The 23089-nt window shown below is 33.6% G+C and overlaps 7 protein-coding genes across 8 annotated transcripts; 2 read left to right on the top strand and 5 right to left on the bottom strand.

The window, feature by feature from the left end:
• Window positions 1–59: 59 nt before the first annotated feature.
• B0563.18 (Transposase) lies at window positions 60–800 on the bottom strand (the record flags this gene model as incomplete). Its single annotated transcript, NM_001270142.2, has 2 exons — window positions 367–800; window positions 60–308 (listed from the first exon to the last, which is right to left on the bottom strand). The coding sequence occupies exons 1-2, from the start codon at window positions 388–390 to the stop codon at window positions 60–62; spliced, it is 273 nt and encodes a 90-aa protein (NP_001257071.1). The 5' UTR covers window positions 391–800.
• Window positions 801–1041: 241 nt separating this feature from the next.
• Window positions 1042–1837, bottom strand: B0563.1 (uncharacterized protein). Its single transcript, NM_077146.2, has 2 exons — window positions 1676–1837; window positions 1042–1596 (listed from the first exon to the last, which is right to left on the bottom strand). Exons 1-2 carry the CDS (start codon window positions 1814–1816, stop codon window positions 1174–1176), a joined length of 564 nt encoding a protein of 187 aa, NP_509547.1. The 5' UTR covers window positions 1817–1837; the 3' UTR covers window positions 1042–1173.
• Window positions 1838–4281: 2444 nt separating this feature from the next.
• Window positions 4282–4839, bottom strand: B0563.9 (C-type lectin domain-containing protein). The gene is made up of 2 exons (NM_001047747.4): window positions 4751–4839; window positions 4282–4497 (listed from the first exon to the last, which is right to left on the bottom strand). Exons 1-2 carry the CDS (start codon window positions 4822–4824, stop codon window positions 4356–4358), a joined length of 216 nt encoding a protein of 71 aa, NP_001041212.1. The 5' UTR covers window positions 4825–4839; the 3' UTR covers window positions 4282–4355.
• Window positions 4840–6132: 1293 nt separating this feature from the next.
• B0563.10 (Neuropeptide-Like Protein) lies at window positions 6133–6555 on the top strand. Its single transcript, NM_001129617.4, has 2 exons — window positions 6133–6249; window positions 6301–6555. The coding sequence occupies exons 1-2, from the start codon at window positions 6137–6139 to the stop codon at window positions 6470–6472; spliced, it is 285 nt and encodes a 94-aa protein (NP_001123089.1). The 5' UTR covers window positions 6133–6136; the 3' UTR covers window positions 6473–6555.
• Window positions 6556–6934: 379 nt separating this feature from the next.
• tsp-11 (Tetraspanin) lies at window positions 6935–10214 on the bottom strand (the record flags this gene model as incomplete). Of its 2 annotated transcripts, NM_077145.7 has the most annotated exons (10): window positions 6935–7477; window positions 7526–7609; window positions 7657–7738; window positions 7789–7881; window positions 8127–8285; window positions 8669–8800; window positions 8886–8960; window positions 9137–9262; window positions 9309–9434; window positions 10125–10214. In NM_077145.7, 8 exons carry the CDS (start codon window positions 10212–10214, stop codon window positions 7676–7678), a joined length of 864 nt encoding a protein of 287 aa, NP_509546.4. In that variant the 3' UTR covers window positions 6935–7477; window positions 7526–7609; window positions 7657–7675. The 2 variants fall into 2 exon arrangements, with proteins under 2 accessions (NP_509546.4, NP_001362077.1); NM_001375094.1 differs by lacking the exons at window positions 7657–7738; window positions 7789–7881 and having other exon boundaries at window positions 7010–7477.
• Window positions 10215–12717: 2503 nt separating this feature from the next.
• On the bottom strand, window positions 12718–22684 carry tmbi-4 (Transmembrane BAX inhibitor motif-containing protein 4). The gene is made up of 7 exons (NM_077142.10): window positions 22632–22684; window positions 21649–21704; window positions 21353–21471; window positions 20974–21082; window positions 14567–14706; window positions 14188–14351; window positions 12718–13165 (listed from the first exon to the last, which is right to left on the bottom strand). The coding sequence occupies exons 1-7, from the start codon at window positions 22668–22670 to the stop codon at window positions 12962–12964; spliced, it is 831 nt and encodes a 276-aa protein (NP_509543.2). The 5' UTR covers window positions 22671–22684; the 3' UTR covers window positions 12718–12961.
• Window positions 19062–20964, top strand: B0563.7 (putative calcium-binding protein B0563.7). The gene is made up of 5 exons (NM_077143.2): window positions 19062–19333; window positions 19708–19852; window positions 20234–20395; window positions 20586–20684; window positions 20742–20964. Exons 1-5 carry the CDS (start codon window positions 19194–19196, stop codon window positions 20883–20885), a joined length of 690 nt encoding a protein of 229 aa, NP_509544.1. The 5' UTR covers window positions 19062–19193; the 3' UTR covers window positions 20886–20964.
• Window positions 22685–23089: the final 405 nt, after the last annotated feature.

Below are 23089 nucleotides of genomic sequence, written 5' to 3'. Positions count from 1 at the left end.
TATCTTACTAAAAGCTACAAAACAAAAACAAACAAACAAATAAAAACAGTATAAGATAGCTATCGTGAAATTATTGAAGTTTGTAAAATTAAAAGAGAATGAAAATCAGTTGTATCCAGTGGAGTTCGATCCAAATGACGTCTCAAGCCGCGTTTATGTTCAGACCATGAAGAGTTTGAACTTACAAGTGTGTATTGGCGCGGGCTGAGTGCAAGAACTCTCTTTGCCTTTCGAATCTTAATCGAGTCGGTGAAAATTGCCGTGCAGATTTGATAAATCTTCTCATCAGATGTGTTCATCATCGCGACCTGTAAAAAAATTAAGACCTTATATCTTCATTTTGTTGTGGAATGGGTATAAACTAACCGCGACCGTTTTGTTCGCTTCCATAGTTAAGGTAAAAATATTGATCCGAATTTTGAGTTGGTTTACAGTTATTGGTTACTCTGCAGTTAAAGCTAGGTTCTTACCCAACGTTGGAAAAAAATATTTGAATGGTTTAAAATTTGGTAAAACCTGAGTAAAACGTTGGCAAAACTTAGTTCCGGCTTAAAGTTCAAATTATCTTTTGTCAAACTCTCACACAAGTTCAAGACGACACAGAGAAATGTTTCTGGAAAGAGTTGAGTTGAATTCGCCTCAGTCTTCGGGGACCATGTTAAGATGTCTTACTAGTTAGACACAGCTTGAGTAATAAGCTGGTGCTAAATGCCGAACTAAATCCATCCCAACACGCACATTTAATTTAACTCGAATACTTGCTGTGATTCTCAAAAAGCAAACAAAAAGAATGAAAGAATGAAATTGTTGGGTTTCCTTCAGCTCCTGTCGACTTGTGGTTTGAATTCAAAAGCAACTCTGGGAAATTATTGACCTTTCCCTTCGGGAAAAGAGACATCAAAAAAGGAGCCGCCATGTGATTCATGAGAAGCATCAATTACAGATCACCGTCATTTCTGTCTTATATTTTCATCAATTTCGAAATCCTTCAAACTTTTTTCAGAAATTTTCCAATATCAGACTTTTTGAACTTTGAAATATTTTTTATTGAAATAGTGGTTCGTTATAACATAAAAACTGGGCACTAAAAATTGCAAAGGGAGTGATCAAAACAGGGATAAACTGGGAAATTAAAACAAATATGAAAAAAAAAATCGATAAAGTGAAACCATTTCAGACATAAATTTCAATGATTGGATCAATTCTGTAGATGTTTTGTGGTTCTGGTTCTGGGTCATCCACTCTGAAATATGATGATTCTTCGTGTGCGTTTTTTTCAGCTTTCCTAGCAGCGTTCTTCAAGGCTTTGCGATCTTTTGATTCTTTGGCAGCTTTCTCGGCAGCATCTTTTTTGAGCCAGCATTCAATGACGTAATCAGCTTTTGAAGGTACCATTTTGATGTCCATTTTCAAAATCATCTCATCGTATTCTTGTTTTACTTCTTTGAATGAAGTGATGAGTTGGTCCGTCTTGGAACCAGGTTGGTATTGCCCGACACCACGACGGATAACCTTCTTCAATGCCCGGATAGCTTTTGTGGACACTTCAATTGTGACTTTGTAGTTGGTTTCATTAGTGAGCAAGCGCATGGCAGTCTGAAAATTGATAAAAATTGGATGTTTTTTTTCATTTGGAGTGTAATTCATAAAATTGTAAAGATTATGTTTTGCTTACCGCATTCATTCTTCTTCCTTTCATAGCAATAAGTGTGTCCTTGAAGTTTCGAATGTCCTCAGATGAGATTTTCAATTTATTAGGGCAGGACCATTTGGCGGTTGAAGTAAAGGAAGAAGAGAAAATGTTGAAGAAACGCATAATTTCTTTGAAAGCGGAAGTGAGTGAGAGAGAAATCAAACTGAAAACAAAATGAATGAGTGCAAACTTAAAAAATTTTTTATCAGAGTGAATAAACAAAGTTTAACGATGATTTTCAAAAATATGTAACCATATGTTTGTAACCAGTATCAGATTTGCAAAAACTGCGCACCTTTCAAGAGGTAGGGAACATGAGCGAATGGTATGAATGGTCCTACAAGTTTACTTGACTCAAATGGAGGAGGAGTTTGTAGTGAGCACAATAAGGGGCGTGTCTGGTACAACTTTTACCTGGATGCGATCGATAATACTTGAAGAGGAATTGCTTAATTGTGGGAACCATGCGAATCAATTATTGATTGGAATGTCTGTTAGGTTAAAATGTACAACATGAACGGTAAACAGTTTGACGGGAGTGGGAAACAGTATTCAAAACAAATATTCTCAGAGTTAATTTGGTTTAAAAATTTTGGTTTTGGTTGAAACTTTTTGCATTTGAAAGAATATTCCTACGGCATGGACACTTTGCTCATTTTCAAATGTTTTCGATAAAATGCCAACGTAGAAAATTTCAAAGTATACTATTCATCCAAGTATACAATTGGGCACTTCTCTTTATTTTCATGTCATCAGAATCGATAAAAAACAGAAAGATGTACAGCAAAAGAAAAATTATCAATAGAAACGAATAACTGGTCAACAATCAAAAAATGAGTACATGAAATGAATGCATCGCTCCGAGGGAGAGTGCACACCTGGTCTATGACATTAAATGGTATGGGTTCAAATAAAATAGTCTGGCTCTTGCAATGCTCGTTTGAATGTTTTTTAGAAATAATGTACTCAAAATAAGATAATGTTGTGCACAATGAATGTTTAATGGTTACACAAAATAACCTCACATCAAAAATAACAAAAAAAAATAGTAGGCTAGAGAAACAATATATTCACTGTTAAACATTCCAACGTATAAATAAAAATAACATCTTTGACGCTTTGCAATGCTGTAATAATTCGAATGTCGAATGATACTAATATGAGCCTATCTCAAATATGAAAAAAAAAATAAATTTGAACACATTTTTGAGTTCATTTGTTAAAAACAAAATTATCCATAAAAACCTAAAGAAATGTGACTGGGCATTTGTTATCGAATATCTAATTACGTCGAAATGTATCTGAATATCTAATCATCTAGTATCTTATTGTCTGCAGACAATCAAGTGAAATCTCATTAAGTGGTGTGGAGTTCTAGCAAAACAGAGCACAAGCTTATAGATTTTATGAGCCTGGTTTTTGCCAATGTAAGGGAACCAATTTTATTGTTAGTTTCAGAATTAACGGGATGATTTAATTCTACAAATGGTTTGAAAGGGGGTAATTTATTGTAAATTGATTGCTTTGAGTAAGAGTCCACACGTGAGGTGCCTGACATTTAACAGTCCATGATCAAACTAATAGTAAATAGAGAACAGTGATAATTGCTTAATTTGGACAATGTGACATCTTTGTCATACAGATGGTTAAACCTTAACATATTCATCTCGAACTCTATCAGAGCTCTTTTTTAAGTTTAAATAATGTTGTGAAATTAGTTTCAGTCTGCCGAATTTTAGCCTTAAATTTTAAATTTCCAATCAGTAATTTCTATTTTTTGCAACCCAGACAAAAAAATACGAAATCAAACACTGTTTTTTTTGTTTTATTTGCACGTTGTTTGAGATTAAAATCAAACCTTATGATGCAAATTATAAAACTTTCATTCAGACTGCATGCTCTTCAAATACATTGTACTAATTGAAAATAATATGTATTCAATTGGTTAAGTGATAAAACATTGGTTTCAGTCGACAAGATCTGACCTGTTCACAAATCGAGTTTCAGAAGCTGTCACTGGTGTGCTCAAAAATTGTTTTCATTAGAGTCTACAAAACGATGGGAACGATAGTTATTGAATTTTTCTATCAGAAAAGTGTTCACAGATTGTGAAAACTATAGAGTTCTGCACTTTTTTCTAACCGCTCATTGTTTTGGCAGAGTTCTAGGTGTCTGAAAGTTAATCAATTTACTGGCTGCATAATGAATGGAATGAATCTAGGTTTAAGATATAATATTATTTACTAGGAAGAAAACCATTTGAAAATATATCTTTTTGGAAACTTTTACACCATTTCAACTTCAAAGAGCGAATAAATAAATGCATGTTATCCTCATATCTCCTTCATATCAAATTGTTTTTTCTTCCATACAACTTTTCAGTTTTTAGTAATTTACTTTTTGTTACTTTTAAATAATGAATACAATCACCTTTAAAATCTATTTGTTACTGCTCTCCCACACACCCCCCATTCCCATAGGACACCTTGAACCTTTGTTTCGGTTGTCAATGCTCTTCTTCCGTTTCCGGTTGTAAATCCAAACAACTTGCACCTATTGTCTGTAAAACTAACGAACAGGTGTTCGCATGACAGGTAATCTTTTATTACTGTGGGAAAAAGTGTGAACCAGTAGAATAACGTGATACAAGAAGAGTATTCAATCATGGCCATGAAGATTTGGCGAAGAGCATTATCTTTGCGTTATCACTTCCTTGCCACATATTTCCCTTTCCATCCGACTGATGACCACCATTACCGAACCAATTGAATGAAGGAGCCTGTGTTGGCTGTTGGTTGTACCACCTGAAGTTTAAATTTGATTTTTGGTGATTAGAGTACAAGAGTCCGGAGCACTTATCTAAAAATTCAGTGTGAGAAGTACTCACGAGTTAGTGTGGAAGTAAACTCATTTGAAAATATAGTGAGTGGATTTTATTTTTATTGACAACAGTTTTTATGGAAATCACTGTTTGACATTAAAAAATAACTCATTTTTAAATCAAACTATTGAATTGTACGAAATAACAAAGTTAGGAAAAAATTGAAGAACAATTACCAATAACTGTTATCCCATTGAGATGTTGACAATGCAATGAGAACAAATCCAAAGACAAAAGTTAATAGTTGCATATTGGAAGGAGCGTTATTTTTCAGTTTCAGATTCTTCTTTTATATTCTCCAGAGAGTGCACTTTCCACATGATAGTAATTAATACTAGTTACTGAGATGCCGAATGATAACATTGATTATTCACGCCCACGAAATGTCAATGAACGGTCATTTCCGGGCGGTTTTTATTTGAATTTTAAGAGCTCCAATTTTCAGCAACCACTTGTCTCCATTATAAAAACAAGATAGACTGTTTGTTTTGTTCTTAAATTGATAAGTGAACCTGTTCAACATAAATAGCAATTCGAAAACGTGTGAACCCCACAATTTCACCGGTCATTGATATCTTCACAGAGAGAACAATGTTGAACAGAGAACAACGAGAAAGTTTAATTATCGTTTGACCGAATATCACGTCAGATCAAAAAAGTATCAGTTGAAATGTTGCAGTTTCCGGAGATCAAACAATTTTGGAAAACAAGTTGTATATGTCATGAAACTGAAAATCGGTATTTTTCTTTTTTATATATCTTTGAACAACGCCATTTTTCCGTACCGACCAATTCAAAAACCAAAGACGATAGGCCTTTATCAAATTTTACAAAATGACGTTGTTGAAATTTAGGTTCACTAAATTTAGGTCAGGATGAAGCTACATTATTGTTTTATGGAATTTTCATAGGAAACTGGAACGGATTTCTCAAAAAACTCTTATACTGGTAAAATGATAATGACTTTTCATATATACAGTTGTGAAGAAAATGGAAGAACATTTCAAAAGTTTGGATTAGAGCGAGGTATACATAAATAAACTAGTACAATTACAATTTCCTTGGTAGGATACTAAAAAATTGTATAATAGGAACAAGTCGCTTTCAACGAAACATGTTCCGAAACAAATGATAATTTTGAAAAAAAAACATTTCCGTTAAACTTATCGTTTTTAATAAAAGTCTAAAAACAAACATTTTCAACTTGAACGTAGTGCACAACATTCACCTAACTGAAAGTTTTGAAATTCAAGAATCTTTAGAAGTTTTTTTAAAAGTTAATGTGAAGGTTCTTTTCAGCTAATTTGTGCAAAATGCAGTACTTTTCAAATTCATTTTCGAGATTTTAATTTCCATGCGGTATATGACGGTGCACAATCAAAACAACTGACCATTTGAGTATTGAGTATTAGAATAAAGTATTCATTCCCTAATCGTTACATTTGGTTTGCATTGTTGTTTGGTGAAACTTTTTTAACTTCACCTGTAGTTTACAGGTACGCCTCTTTTTGATCAGTATAAAAATACATCATTTGTAACCATTTTTCATCCAAAAAAAAACTATGAATGTGACTTTAGTTTTCCTCTTATTATTTGTCTGCTTTATTTCTATACATGCCCAGCAACAGTGGAGTCCACAGCAACTGGCAGCCTATCGGCAGCAATATTATAATTGGTACAATATGACTGCTAATTGTTTCATTTTGTTTCAAGAAATTGTTTCCAGGTGGTACAATCAACAACGTATGCAACAGCAAATTCAGTCAGTTCAAGCTATTCAACAAGCACAGACTCCAAGTCCATTTTTCGGGAATTCACAATCCGATAGCAAAGGAAATTATTGGCATGGTGATGATAATGCCAAACTTCTATTGATAGCAAGATCCTCTTGGCCATGAATGTTGCTTTTCGTGTTGTAATTTATTCTTTTAAGTCGATGAAATTAGTTTACAAATATATTCAATGAAATTAGTTTTACAATTTAAAAGTAATGACAACAAATTTTATTGAAATGATTAGAATAATTTCTTACACAAATAAAATAGTTGAAAAGGTTGTTTGCTTGTTTCAAGAATGCGTACGTGGAAAAATGATTAAACACAATTCCTATAGTGCTGAAATTACCAAACCAAATGGCAAATTATAATTAGCCCTTTTAGCATTACAGAAATGGTTTTAAATTAATTTTCCACTTGCCGTGTTCCACATTTAAGTCAACAAGCGGTGTGGTCAATTTCTCTTCGTGAACAAAACCTTACACCCTCCTTTCTGAACCTTGTGGCTCACTTTAACTTATGATCTCCAGGGTAACATATATTGTATGTTCAAGAAAGAGGAAACAGAAACGTTGTTCAAGAAATTTTATCCAAAGCTTTACAGATTTATTTGAAGTTGATCAGATTTTTGAAAATATGACATCGCTCAGAAACCAAAAATTTCAAGATAAAAGTTTTATCTTTTGAATAACTGCGGTTTTGCTTTATAATACAAAATAAAAACATCTAAACATTTGTCTATGTAAAATTACAATTTTGTCACAATACAATTATAAGTAGATGCGAACAAAGGGGTGATCTTTGCCAAGTACGGTAATGATAGTGGCGTAGGTGGCAATAAAACAGATCTTGAAAATGAAAAAGCAGGTGGTGATGGAAAAAAGACTGACAGTCACGCTTTCCATCATCTTGACTGGCTTTACTGAAAGACGAAACCCGGTGTAGAATGTTGATTTGGTAGGAGAATTTAAGGGGAAGTGGGGGTTGAATTAGAAATGGAGGTAAAAAGTAAAACGCAATTGGAAATTGAAAATGTGTTTTTATTGGTGAGTTAAACCTTTAGAAATAATAGAGCATTTCAATTCGAATGTGACGAAACAATTGAACACCAACAATGAATAGAACAATCTGAAAACATTTAAAAAGTGGCATTAAAAAAAACTACAAGAAACTCACATCGAAAATTGTCAAGACGACAAGAATCGAGAATATGGCTGAGAAGTGTATCTGGGATTCACGATAAAGTGGCGTTATACAACCCTGAAAACAAAAATCTCAAAAAACAAGGTATATTCCCAGTGGGTTACGGTAGGCGGTGTAGCCAAATCAGAATTCGTCTTCGGAAGTAATTGAGTCGCATAACCAGAAGCCAACAACAATACCAACCACCTGAAACATGCTTAAGCCTTCATAACATCAAAACCAGGCATAATGCATACTTGAATCAAAGCGAACAATACAACAGTCCAGGAAACAATCTTGAAATGAGATGTCACTTCTTCAAATGATTCCGCAATTTTTGCGTAGCATCCCTGATAAATTGATCGAAATTACTACATCTATAACATCAATATACAAAGTATTTGATATCACGCGTTAAGAATATAATTATAGGTTAACTTCAGCCGACATTCAATACAAGTAATGTTTGTTACGTTACGTGACAATACGTGCAGACGTACATATTTATGTATAAGCCTTTGATTTCACATGGGACCAAATCGTATAGTAAAGACAAACAAAAAATCCTAGAAAAATAAAAAACATGCTAACTCACATGGGAATGTCTCATGATTGTGTTACAGTATGGTCTTAATCTTCCATGTTCATCAGGTGGGCAACATGCTGGTGGAAATTGGTAGCGTCCATGGTTCAGCTGATACCATCCGGAATTGTTGAACTCTCCAATTTTGGAGTCTACTCCGCAACACGATTTCTGGAAATAAAAACTTAAAGTTTCTCCAGACCGAAAGGTAAAACATCCAAAGTACAGTAGTTATGAGCATTTTATACAAGTATCTTTTAACCTAACTTCTCACAAAATAATTATTACGGTATGGTTTAAAAAAAAACGGTATCCGTAAGTAAATCTCAGAATGAGCCGAGAAGCAAAATACTGAGAATTACATAAAAACAAAACTTGCATTTATATCAATTTGATGAGTGCTACAAATTATCAAAGAACCATTGAAAAAAATATTATTCAAACCTTCAAAGTCAGTGAGTAGATCTGTTGAAAACTATCGCAAGATTAGTGAGAATTGTGAAAATTTAAAAAAAAAGTAGTTTATAGTTACTGTCACCACTTCTTTACCATACCTCAATCATAATTTTGTCCCATGCTGTTTTTACCAACAAACCATCTTGAGGATTGTTGCTGACTTTCATGTTATCCGTTCCATTGTACATTTTTAACGACGAATGAAGAATGTCTCGAAAGTCGTTTTCAAACTGCAAAAAAAAACAACGATAACGTTTTATAAAATTCTGGATTGAAAACAAGAAAATTCTTGTTTTTTTTGTTGCGTTGACTCACCATGTGACTGTGAAGGAAAGCGTATATTGTTGCAGCAATTTGTATTGCAAGTATTAACATTAAACAGGATGAGTACTGAAAATACATTTTTCAAAAACGCCAAATAGTTTTTGTGAGCCTAGTGTTTCTGTATTGGTACATGTTTATATACCTGCCCCAAAAACACTTTCCAATACTTTTCAATTAGTTTTGTTTAAACATGTTAGTTTAATTGTAACGTGAAAATGATATGTATCTGTCAGATAACTTACGCAACATAAAAGTGGTCTCCATTCCTTAGCAGCACCACAACACCCCAAAAATGCCACTACAATGACAATAAATCCACCAACGAATAACAAATATCCAAACTGGCGGACTGCTGTTGGTTTTGTTGCCTGAAAATGGTATGGTTTAATACTCCCAACTGTATAAAGTGGTAACCAAGTCTCTTAATCCAGCATCTTGATCGTATCCTTGAACTTTTGCGGTGGCGAATGCAAGATTGTCAATTGCATATTTGTCGAGAACTAGCCATAATCCAATTCCAAGACATATCAAGCCACAAAGCTGAAATAATTCTTACTTAGTTATAGTCTTAGTTAGTTACTTAGCTAGTTATAAATTAAGTATAGTTGTCTGATGTTCATACGATGTTTGAATTTGTTTGGTGTTTCAAAATCCAGTTTTCATACGCTGGTTTTATTCTGGGCCAACTAGATTAAAAAACAGTTTGTCATGTAACGCTAATGGTAAAAAAATAGTATGTAGAATATTGTTCGAGCAATTTTTTTTATTTTGTTATTTTCAACAAAAAATCATAAAAAGATATGAAAGATTAATATTTTTGTCTTGTATTTTTTAAATAATGAAATGAAGCTCTGTTACTAGACTGAAATTTGATTGATATTTATTAAAGAATATATTCAACATTCTGAAGCTTAGCCTTGTTTGAATCTTTGGTAACCTTAGCGTATTAAATTTGGAACAAATTAAAATAACATTTTCCACGAATGACTTTTTACTTTTTAGGGCTGTACCTTGCGTTTAACTAACAGAACTATCAACATTTAATCGAAACAATTACCACAGTGTTCGTTAAATGCCGCGGTCATAAATTTTAATGCCCGGCAACAGTTGGTGAGCCATTAGGCATTCACACATATTTATGTTGGAAGGCAATGCTCGTCGATTTATCAAACTTCCACCAAACACTGACCAATTGTTTAAGCTTCTTTGAGCACAAACCGCCCCACTTACCAGAAACACCAAATTGAATATGAATAATGAGAATTTGAGCGCTCGCGCCGTACAGCTTAATGGCATTGTGCTTTGATTTCTGAAATTCATTTTTTGAAGCACACAAGCAAAAAGACGAACAGAAAAAAGATGTCAATGACATGTGTTATAGAAAAAAAGTTAAAAAATGAAGAAGTAGGTTGAGAAAAGTAGAACAGGTGTTCAAAGCGGATGAAAGAGCAAAATTTATGACAGAGTTTCTTCTGAGAGAGATGTTCTCAACTGGTGTAATGCGAAATCGTCCAAGAATGAAGAGCTAAGAGCTTGTGAATTTTTGATTTATATAAATTGGTTTTAATTAACTGAAGTACATGTTTGACAAAAAGCGAGTGTCAGATGAGAAGCATGGCAAAATGAACTTTTGTTTCCAACCTTTGTCTTTTGAGTTTAAACATCAGTGGACTTTTTCAAATCCGGGATACATTAAACACAAAGAAAATGTGCTGGTTTCGTGAGAAAAAACTATAAAATTCTTCTAAATTTCAAATAATAAAGCAACACGCTAAAAAAATTTTTTGAACTATTTTTCATGAGTTTATTTGAACTTTTTTTCATGAGATTATTGAATAACAAAAAGTTTCTACACCAACTAAAACGTGCAACCAAATAAACAGGAAGTTGACAAACTATCCTCTCACTTTTATGAATAACTTTTTATATATTCCGTTTAATTAATTTATTATAATCTAAAAAATTTTTGAAAAATCAAACCAAATCGAACAAAACTCCGAAAAATCGAAACTGGAACTCAGAAAATAAAAAAAAATAGGTTCAATTTTTTTGCGGTTAGATCCTTATAGTTAGCAATTAAGCCGTATTTTTAGAAAATCGCAAAACTGAAAAAATTAAGAAAAATAATTTGCTTAAAAAACGACGTTCAACTTCTTCTCTGACTATGCTTATTATTTTTGGAAACTGTTTATTTTTGGGAAGTTGAACTGTGGGAACATTTTCGCTAAATACATTTTATTAAAAAGATTTATGACAATATAGTATGTACTTTTATCATACTTTAATCTAAAAATATTCTGATTTTGAAAGAACACCATATCTTCTGAAGTAAAGACCAACATTAAACTAAAACATCGTTCATGATGACGTGGAAGTGATGCTCTCAAAAAGGCACTGAGCAAATGAAATAGAAAACGGTGGTCCGGTAAACGCCGCCAGGTAAGGAAGGTGTTGGGTTTCACACTGATCTACATTTATGGGGCATGTAAATGTGAGAACTGAAATAAGAGAGCAAAAGTTCCGCGAACGGATGAACTGGAATACGACGGATAGGGGATGGAGAAGTGCGAAGATTTCCAACCGCACAATTACTATTATGAGCATTCGAAAAACTTCTAAATTACTTAATCTTCAAAAAAAATCCAAGTGAAACCTGATTTCGATTATAAATATTTGCTCTGAAGTTATACTTATTACAAAATCTGATGCACTTTGGAACATAGGAATAACTAAATTGAAAATTATGGGCCGCACATGGAAGGCACAATTCAATCAAATCTAGCAACAAGGAAGGATAAGAAAAGAAGGAGGAGCACCCAACCATTCCCCACACGATACCACCACATTTCTCCACACAACTATGCGAAACGGATAACTGAGGGCGCAGAGGATGTGGGTTCGGAATTAGTGGTCTTCTCCCCCTTCTATCTCACTTACTTGCTCCGGATGAGAGAGACAGTGTGCACAAGGATGAGATGTACTGCGAAATCATCGCCGAGTCAGAGAGTAACAACAGTTGTCAACTCGTTCATGCCACTGCTGGCAGAAAAGTGAAAGAATTGGGAGGGGTATGGGAAACAAGCTGAGAAAGAGATAAAGAAGAAGACATCAAAGATTTTGATCATTTACTAGATATTCTTGATTGCCGTGGGTGTTGATGATTTTGGAGACAGGTGCAACATTTGCTCTCAAGGGACCAATGAAAGTTCAATTTAATTCATGGTATCTATTTTTATTCCTGGAATTTTAATGTGTTATTTGAAAAACTAGTAAAATTTAAAGTCGTCTATAAAAATCGGTGAAAGCTGAGTCTGTGCTACTGTTCGAATAATCTGAAGCACTGTCGCAGGTTCACCCCAAAACTTTAAGTTAAACTTTTAATCCAACTTTGAACAAATTTGAAACATAAAACTGGTAGATACTTGCTTTTTTGATTGACGAGTTCTAAAATAATCGGTGCAACTGAGTTTTTACCGCTTTTTGATTTAAATTTAAAAAATTCCAAAACGTTTGCTTGCCGCTTACTTATAAATTTCAGCAGATTGGCATTTTTTGCAATGTGCTTGCACAGCCTACATACTTTCTTCCGTAAAAATTTATTGTTGTTGAACTTGTATTTTTTGTAACAGTTTTATGCCATGAACATTACAAAAATACTATCGAACTTCTTGCTTTTTCCTAGATTTTCATTTCATATTTACTTTGACTCCGAACAATCGAAACGATCAATCATTGAGCGAAAAAGTGTTGTGAGACTTTTGGTGTGGGATCATTGACATGTTACTCAAAATTTACCGGAAGACTGAGTGATATCGGAATGAATGAGTGATGGGTTCATCTTAACATTTTATTCTCTCTTTCGATGTTCAATATTTTACAGATTTTGGATTAGAATAGAATTTGTGTAGAAATAGTGGACAGGGGTATGGTTATATGGTGTTTTGATCAACTCAAAATATCACGAACCTTTGTGAAAACGGGAGAAGCATGGGAGTAAACTGTGTGATACAAGAAATTATGAAGTCATTTTCCGGGATTTTACAATTAATTGAATGGGGGAAATAGGTTTACTTGTTGGCTTCAGCGACAATCTGAAGAATTCTAATGAACAAATTGAGGATGTCCATGTAGAGAGAGACACAAGCGCAGATGTAGTCTTCTGGGCTGAATCTGTACATAATCATGTCAAGGTCGATGACCAGGAGAACACAGAACAAGCCGGCTCCGAATACGTTGATAACGAAATTGACGGCTGGAGACATGAAGAACATCTGAAAAAATACGTTTTCAGATAATCAACTTTAGATTGTAGCTATTGTCAAACAAATGCAAATGTTTCCTTTCACAACAGTCGTTGAAATTTTCTGTGAAATTACATTTTCTCACAGAAATATATTTCAGATGTGTTGAAGATGGATTACAGCCAATGGGGAATTTATTAAAACTTATTCCTAAGCATCAAGTATCATAGTAAAACTTTTCAAGACATTTTGAAAACATTTTTAATTTGGAGTCAAAAAGTGGTGAAAACTGAGTAAGATTTACTTTTCAAAAACTCTACACCATTCTCGCATGATTGAACTCCTTCAAAGTTGAAACATAAATTTAAAAAAAAAACAATTAGAACATAAAACTGGAAGAAACTTTTTTAAATTGAAGACTTCCAAAAAAAATTGATGAAATTAACTATAAGAGTTCACAACTTTTTGGATCGAAATAACAAATGTTGCAAACTGTTTTGGAAAGTTTTTATTATGATATTTGGTAATTTTTGTACCATAGAAATGAGCTCTGAGCATTTCCATAGTGGGCATAGTCCACTTTTAACAGATAAAGTTACTGTTGCCAGGAATTTGCGTCAAGTGATTAATTTATGTATTGTGATATAAGATTTTTTTCGGCAATTTAGATATTTTCAGGTCTTTCAGAATTTTCAAATGATCAAAACCAGGCGGAGTATACACAATTTAATTCACAGCAAAACCCTCCTTTTTAATCTTTTTGTTCATTTATTGAAAACTGAATGATCTACATTTTCTATTTGTATTTCATAAGTTCTGCTACAAGGATCTTATTTGACTAAATTACTAGGCGTCCCCGACTGTTCTAACCAATTATTTTTTGAACTTAACTCAATTAGTTTGCATGCTAACCAAAAACGCATATTTCTTTAAGCTTCTGCAACAATACGAGTCTACTTAAAAACTGGATGAGCTGTTTCTTTGGTAGAGCCTATATCATTTTCACAATATTTCTTTCGCTTCTTCAAAGAAAAAATATTTCCATAAATTACCTGGAATATGCCTGCCCAGAGAAGAACGCACAAGAGCGATCCCATACTGGCATATCCCACTGAAAAGTCTCTTTTGTTCTGTAGGGTGTAAGCAAAGAGAGACGCAACTACAAGTCCTGTGATGACTGCTGCTTCAAGAACCACCTTTGCTTCGAAGAGAGTTACTGAAAATTAAGATTATAAGTTATTAAATTTTTCTACTTAAGTTCTGATGAGACATTTGTTTTTTTTAATTCAACGTTTTCAAAAGGTATAATTGCTTATTCATTATGAGAAAAATTAAAATAGACGTTATTGAAAATGGATACCCTACTTTCAGGATCACCTAGTCCAAACAATAGAACCCTGCATTTTTGAGATAAAATTATTACAAACTTACCAACACATCCCATAGTGACAGCTTGAACAGCGGTGAATGCGGCCAAAAGAACATAATTGAGAGGGACTTCTCTGGCGTAGACGTGGAGCGCAATAATCAGAGCAATTGAACCGAGAAGATTTGGGAACACAATCCATGCGCTGAAAAAGTTATATTTTTAAGGGTTTCGAATTTACCGTTTTATATTTTCCGTTCCAAATTGTCAAAAAATTGAGTGGTGTGGTACCAACATGTGAAATTTTCCTATTTTATATTAAAGTACTCGGTTTTGTCAAGGATGTACTATAACTTATTTTGTATATTGTACATTTGTTCAATTACATGCTACTCAATGCACCTTTCTCTAGATATTATGTTATGTTTTGTGTATAACTACAAGGATATCGAATGAGGACACTCTGCATTTTTTTAAATTAACATGAAGCGTCAAGCTTTGCCTGAAAAATGTTGTTTTAGTTGGTAGTGCGTTGCGTATTTTATGTGTATACATTAGAGTCAAGTTAAAATCTTTTTAATATGAAAAAGCTTTAAACCACGTTTTAATTGCATGACTCAATATACCCTACTGTAGATAATGAGCACCATTCTTGCACAAATATCGTGATCCCAATTGCAAAAAAAAGGACACGAGTTAAGTTTTTAGTTTGTGAGGTTTTCTTTTCTTTTTCCCTTTCTTGCATCTTGCTTCTCAGGTTTCAGGTTTCCATGGTACCAATGCATTCCTCACATTCCATCTTGGATTGATGATCGGTTTCGCTTGCGCGTCATAAATTTTTCATCACATTCTTGAATATTTTGAATATTTGTGTGTCGAAATATATGTTATTCTCTAAGCAACCTATGAGTGATAACTTGCAAGATATAAGTTTTTATATCGAAATAGTTAAACTCATGTTACACAACATCTAGGTCTGCTAAAAGATCGAAAAGATGAGTTGAATAATTTTAAAGGTGCAGTTCAGTTAGTGGAGCAGCTTTTAAAGAATTTTCTATTATGCTGAAATTACTAAATGTCATAATAAAACTTATCTAAGCTTCTTTGGAAATTTTTTTAATTTTGAGTCAATAACAGATGAAAACTAAGTTTGTGCAGCTTTTCAAGAAATCTAAAACGCTGTCGGATGTTCAACGCCTTACAATATGAAAATATGAACATTTTGCAGATAATTGAAACATAAAGCTGGAAGAATTGTTTTTTGATCGACGACTTCCAAAAAAATTGATTTTTTAATTTGTAGAATGAAGTAAAAGCTTGCGCTTTTGGAAATTTGATGTTTATTGATAAGTCTGATTGCGGTATTTCGGAAGTGAGGTGTCTGCTTAAACTATGCAATTAGCGTTTCCTTGGCTGAAATTAGGTTTTCAGCCTCGACCAAAGTAACTAAAACATTTTAGCTGTACTGAATTCTGGCTTTACCTATCTTAAAACTTTATCAATTCAAAAATTAACCAATAAACAGTTGAAAAATATTTAAGCCCTCCAAAATCAGTAGAATATAACGCATCGTCATTCGGTACAAAAATTTACGTAAATTGAAATTAATGCCCTCCTGAGAAGAAAAAAAATGTCCTACGTCTTTTGACTGCTCTTTAGTCCCTTTACTTCATTCCTACTTTTTCACCTTCTGCTTTTGTCTGTGGCAAATTAATTCAAGAGACGATTGGTGCCACATGTAGGAAATAGGATTGAGAAAATGAAGAAAAAAGTGGAGTAGGCAGAGGGTGTCACCCGGAATGACTCCATTTCACTTTGCGTTCTTTCCGCGCTTCTTCCTTCCACCCTATTCCTTCATTTATTTCAACCAATTTTCTTCACTTCGCACAGCTTTTTTGTTTTGTTTACATTAAACCAGGGTTCTGAAATAATGGCTTGTTGTAGTGGGGACAGCGGAAAAAAAACCAAAATATCCGTAGAACGAGGTGTCGTCCTTAAACTAATCGGGTTCTCTTTTTCCTTTAGTTTTTTGTCCCCCCTACCCACCCCAATTCTCATCTCCACCCCCTTAAACTTAATCAAATGGTGTATGTGCACTTGGGCTTTTCTTCACTTTCGGAAGTTTCTGTCCTTCACTCAAATTTTTTTTTTCGAGTCAGTTGTGGTTACTTCCCTTTGTTCCATGTAGAAGTTTGCTTACACAAAAATCTATTACATGTGAAGTACCATAAAAAGGGAAATATCTTGAAAGGAACTCATATTTTGCTGAAATGATTAAATATAATATGTAGTAACTTTTGAAATAATTTTTGAATTTTTCTTGTGCAGTGAGAAAGAGGTGAAAACAAAAAAAAACCCAGTCGGAAAGCTAAAATTGGGAAGTTGACCAAAAACATTATTCCTTAAAAGTTTGATAGTTTAATTCAGTTTCAATTAATTTTCTTTATGCATTATATAACTCATATATTTCATACATAATAAGTCTACTTTTTATTATTATTATTTGACATTTTACCAAAACTTAGACTGGAAATTTTTAAACAAAAAACACTTAAGAATTTTTTTAGTATGCATTCCAATATTCGGTCATTTCAGTTTATTATAAGGGCATTTAGACCAACCCCCCCCCCCCCCCCCCGTCAGTTACAAAGTCGCACATTTAAACATCAGAAACAATGTGTAAAACAGCTCTATTTGAGTGGTTTGGTAAGAGGTATCGTTTTGAATTTGACAGCTACTATTCCAACATTTACTTTTATTACTTTTATGGTTAAACGTAGTTTGAAATAAGTACTGCACTTTCTTTACTTGTAAACTACTCTCTGGCATAAAACGGGTTTTCTTATCAATTCTGAATCGAAAAAATACCGTATTTCCTCTGTTAGTAAGACATGCAATTCAATCAAACACCTAGTTAGATGCAATGCAAAAGAGTGCAAAACTAATAAAAACTGACATACTAAATTTGAGCACGTTTTAATGACACAATTTTATCAATTTCATTTTGAAAAAAAAACAGACCAAATGGCATATTTAATGACTGATACCCAATAGTTGCCCGAGTTATATTTATATCTTACCTATTTTGAATTGGTCTGCCAAGTCTATATAAGTTTTCCTGATGTTTAGAACGATTTAATAATGCAAACTTTCTAACCTCAAACATAATTCAAAAATGAAGAGGTACAAAACTAATGGAAGAACCTTATCGATAGTGGAAATACGGTAGTTTTTTATCATCTGTACTTTATTTTCTGATGAATTTAGAATATCCTTAAGTACAACAAAAATAATACAAGTATTTCTTTCGCAAATTATCTCAACTTGAAAGGTCCTAAAGATTTCTATTTGTCTACGTCACACCCACCACTTTTATGTCCCGTAAAATTATCGGATTAGTTAAATTTTCCGGATGTCACTCACCAACCAACCACCACTTTATTTACTATGCTTTCGAGCCTTCGAGCATTTGACATTATTCTCGAAACTACTAGATTTATTGCTATTGTTATCTAATATTTATTATCAACTATCAATGTTTCTCGTAGTAGTTTAACCAGCCATGAAAATATCTGACAATTTTGACTGTTCCAGTCACAAAACTAGGGCCGGATATCAATATCGTCATTATGATATATTTATGATTGATTTAGTTATTTATCACATCGCACCTTTTCCTGATAAGACATCCCAACGAAAAATTATGGACAAGATGGGTGTGTAGGGGTAGGAGGAGATGATAAACTGCTATGAAATGTTGATGGGAGGTAGCTTATTGATAGCACGCTATGCAAATTGAAAATACGATGACTAAGACTTGCCGCCGATTTCTGTTACTCTTAACCAAAATTGTTTTTTTTTAAAGTATGAGAACAATTTTCCTCAAAACCTGATTGTTAATTATTTGAAAAAGCGTTTGATCGTGTCACTAGGGACATAGCACAACGTTGTGATTCATTATCTAACTTTTTAAAAAATATGCTTGCGTTAAGTCACTGCTACTTAGTTTCTTTAATTTTGACTAAATCCACTTCTTTGTGAAAATTACTTTTAAAAAACTTTTATGGACGTTTTTTTCACTCATATATTTGTAAGTCAACGAAGATAATCGTTTTTCTACTACCTAATACAAATCATTGAATTGTTTTGATTATTTTAAGTGCTCGAAAATGCAACACTGTTATGAATTTAACAAAGAGCCCAAGTTTTTGGCAAAATTGGCACTTTGTCAAACAATCTGATATTGTATATGATTTGTTAAGATTTGAGCGGAAATTCATAATTTCTTTTCGCTATTTGGAAATCAATTTCTTGGAAATTTATATATTTACTTTTTTGAAAGATGTTTTGATTATCCACCCAATGGAATTTTCCTATTGGTCCTCTCGCATTGCATATTCCGATTTCAACACAATAGTGACTCGTATTTAATGATGTTTTTGAATGTGAAATTCCACTTTTCTCTGTTTTTTTTGAGTCTCGGTCGTCGTTCGTGCATTTTACCCCCCCCCCCCCCCCAAACTCCTCTTCGTCTCCTCGTTACCAAGTTTAACGGATTCTAGACCCAGTCTCTGCTAGTGCACCCCCATCGTTCATCCGGAAAAGAAATACGAAATAAAAAACAAAAGAGGCGGAGGAGAGAGGAATAGAAAGGAACAAAACGAGAAAAAGAGAGACGACGAAAAGACAAAAATGCGATCAGCAAAAGTTGGAGTAGCACGGCAGTTAGAAACAAAAAAGCCACAGACCGGGCGCAAAATATCAACGTCATCACGTGGAACTATTCACTCGCAACAGAGTCAACCGGAGGATATTCAAATGAAGTACACAAGGTAAGTTGTGTTCATTTTTCCTGAGGGTAGGAAACCGTATTCGGTTAGATCGTACGTTATTTCTTTTGGCAGTGTTAACAACTTCCAGTTAATTTCTACCATCTTAATTGTCCCCTATTGAAATTATTTCATTTTATTGTCGGCGTATCTAACCATGGAAAAATAAGAAAATAAATATGAACGTTGACAAGACCGCGTAAAGTTCAAAACTTAAAAACCCTGAAATACATGCGTTAAAAGAATTAAAATCTTTTAAACCTCACTAAAAGGTATTTACAACCATTAGCACAGTTGATGTTAAATTTGAGTGGTTGTCACAAATAGAAAAAAAAAGTATCGCTATTAATCTATTCACCAATACACTTTATTTTCAGAAAAGAACTCAAAGAATACCGTCAGCTGTTCAACATGTTTGACACTGACGGTTCTGGAGCAATTGGTAACGAAGAGTTAAAGCAGGCAATGATAAGCATTGGACTTCATGCAAACAAAGCTGAAATTGACAACGTCATCAAAGAGGTGAGCGCCATTGAACATGTCACTTTTTGACAATGACATTTCCTTGTCGACGCACTATTTTAGTTATTTTCACATTTCCATTTCTGCTCCTTTTTCACTTTTCCACTCTGCTACCCCTCGTAAATCGTCAAATCGTTCACTGCACCAGTTTTCGGAGAAAATTTCCAAATTGTAGTATGTCATGAGGAGTTCACTATAAACACAGTGATACAAAATTTGAAAGTTTTCATTCTTTATTCTTATCTGTGATATTGCCATACCAAACTGATAATTTCTATCAAAATAATGGGTTCAAAGCTGTCTTCTTCAAGAAAGTCTTCTAAATTATCTAATTCAACAGTTTCCACTCCTTCTTGTATACATAATAAGCTTATTGATCAGGTGGATGCTGATGGCAACGGAGAAATTGATTTTGAAGAATTCTGCGCGTGTATGAAAAAATCCCAAAACATCGTGAAGTCGACCAACGAAGAGCTTATCAGAGAATGTTTCGAGATATTCGATCAAGATAGGAATGGGATCATCACAGAAAATGAGTTTAAGGTGTGTGAGCGAACAAAGTTGTTTTGAAAATCTTCTGTTACTGCTGATCAATAATAAAACTTGAAGTTTGAGTTCGATTGAGTAGGTCCTTTTCTAATTGAAATACCACATACAAACCAGTAACTTACATCAATGAAACAATTCGTTTAACAATAAAGATTTACGATATTTCATTGTTTTCTATTTTCAGTATATTGCAAAAGAATTTGGTGACTTTGACGATGAGCTTGCCGAAAAAGTTTTTCGCGAACTTGACGTTTCTGCCAACGGTCATTTGTCTGCAGATCAGGTCTGTGTTTGTTTCAAAACATAATCCTTGGAAATGTAAACTTTCAAATGTTTCCAGTTCGCAACTATCGTTGAAGACTACTTGCTAAACGACCCCAAACATGACATTGACACTGGTGATTCTGATGTGGAAAGATACGACGACCGGCATGACGACCGAGCGAGCCCCATGCCAAATCATTTGTCTACTGTGCCCGAATAGATCTCTCTGGTTGTTTAATTATTTTTTGGCAGCTTTGTGAATACATGTGTTTTGTTGGAAGTTTGATTGTAATTCAAAAAAAACGTACTGTTTCTGAAGAAGCTGATTGGAGTTGGGAATGTTGTAGATAGCAGCACAGATTCCAATGGTGAAGAGGAGTTGAAATCCGACGATACCCAAGACTTTTCGGAGAAAAGCTGAAATGAAATAATTGAAAATCCCATTTAAAATAATTAAAAGTAGAGTAGCGCCAATCAAAAATTGAGTAAACCAAATTGGCTAAACTGTTCTAAAAATTATCAAATATCATAGAGTTTATTTCGAACTTCTACTGGTGCCACTCTACCATTCAAGATGTCGAGAAAACAAAGTATTTGTAAAAATAATCACAACGAAAATAAAACGGTCAAACAATATTCGTGATGTTTCTAATTAAAAGATATCTTATTCAAATTTATTTTCCTTACCAATACGAATCATTCTATTCGCTTTTCCGACGCATCCTGGAAGAATTCCATCAGCGTCAACAATTCCCGCTTCTGCGTGCGCCGAGCTGGCCATGCTCATTGGCCACATTTGTGGGTTTCTGTAAAAATTAAGAATGAAAAATCAGATTTGGAGTTTCAATATTTCATGTTAGGGTGTGACTCTTTTACAATTTTATAGAACTATGTGAGAACAAATTTTGAGAATTTCGATTTGGGACGTCACAAGTAACTACTTCTGACTGAAATGCTAAAAAAATTAACAAATATTTTCTCACCGCTTAACATGCACCTCGTCGTCGTCACTGTCGTCATGATCGGAAAGCAAGTTCACCTGAAAAAATTTTTTTTGAGCATTCGTAGCCAAAAAATTACACATGCCTTGGTCTATGAGATTTTTTAAAATTTATATCATGTACCGTATATTCCTCATTGCACGGAATTTTATTTTTCAAATGGTCATTTTGGCTGCAACTCTAATAAAGACTGCAATTCTTATTGTCGATGAATTTATTTAAGTTACAGAGTTAATTTCGGCTGATTTATTAAAAAAGTCACGTTGAAAACTTTTAAACAACTGTAAATCTGAGACACACTACATTATTCTCCAAGAGATCCAAACGTCTAAGAAATTTTCAACAATGTTTTATTTAATTTTCAACATTAACAAGGGATTTCAACTCTGATAGGAGCGCAGTTCTGATTGCAATGAATAATACTAACATAAAAATAAAGCAATTTATTTCACTCCTTTTCTAGAGAAATTTTGCTGAACTATTACAAAAAAAATTATTGGTGAGCCCTCCAACTATGATAGTTCATATAAACCTTGTGATTTAGTTGAACTGAAAGGATCATACAGTCGAAACTTTGTTGCTAGTACTTTTCGAACATTCATCAAATTTTCAAACATTCAGTACTCAAAAGTTAAATCGGTAGAATATAAAACATCCTAAAAGTTTAACAATTGGAACGTTTGTCATAAAATCCCGCTAGAGCATTTCCGTTATGAAACAAAAAAAAACAAAAAAATCAACTTTTTGGGAACTACCGGGAACTCTTCTGCATAAAAATAACTGCCTATGTGAGATAGGTAAATATATTTTTGTTAGTACAAACATCTCATAGTTTTCTACAATGCTTTTAACCGGGGTTGGAATTTTGTTCGGTTTTTCAAAAACTGATATATTGAAATCGAAATAAAACTAATGAGATCTTTTTTTCAAAAATAAAACTGTGTGTGAAGGGGTTATTCACATACCCTCTCAGGCTCGCGGAGATGGCTGTTGATTGTCGCCATGCTGAGAAGAGGTTCTGAAAATCCATTTATATAAACATGTATTATTAAATAAAAAAAACAACTAATTAAAAAGTGACTGAATGAACAAATCAATAAACTGGCAGTATGTCATAGACAAAAAAGGGAGAAGAACGGAAAAACTACCAACAACGAAAGATTTAGAAAAACAGTCACATAAAAGGGAAAAGAGGAAGAAAAAAGAAGCATATTGACGTGTGAGACAAACGGCGGAAAGTGCAAACAGTGTGTGGAAAAAGGAAACGCAGAGATCTGCACGTCAGCGGTTCACATTAGAGCGCGCTTGTCGGTTTTTCAGAATGAATGAATTATCGATGTTTCTGTTTCGACATCCATAAATTACATAAATTATATTTTGAACCTGTATATTATACAAAAAGTACGAAGATTTTCAATATTTT

This window comes from Caenorhabditis elegans, chromosome X, assembly GCF_000002985.6.
Source record: "Caenorhabditis elegans chromosome X".
Lineage (NCBI taxonomy): Eukaryota > Metazoa > Nematoda > Chromadorea > Rhabditida > Rhabditidae > Caenorhabditis > Caenorhabditis elegans.
Note: the sequence above shows the minus strand (reverse complement) of the source record. Positions and strands in the feature narration are given on the sequence as shown.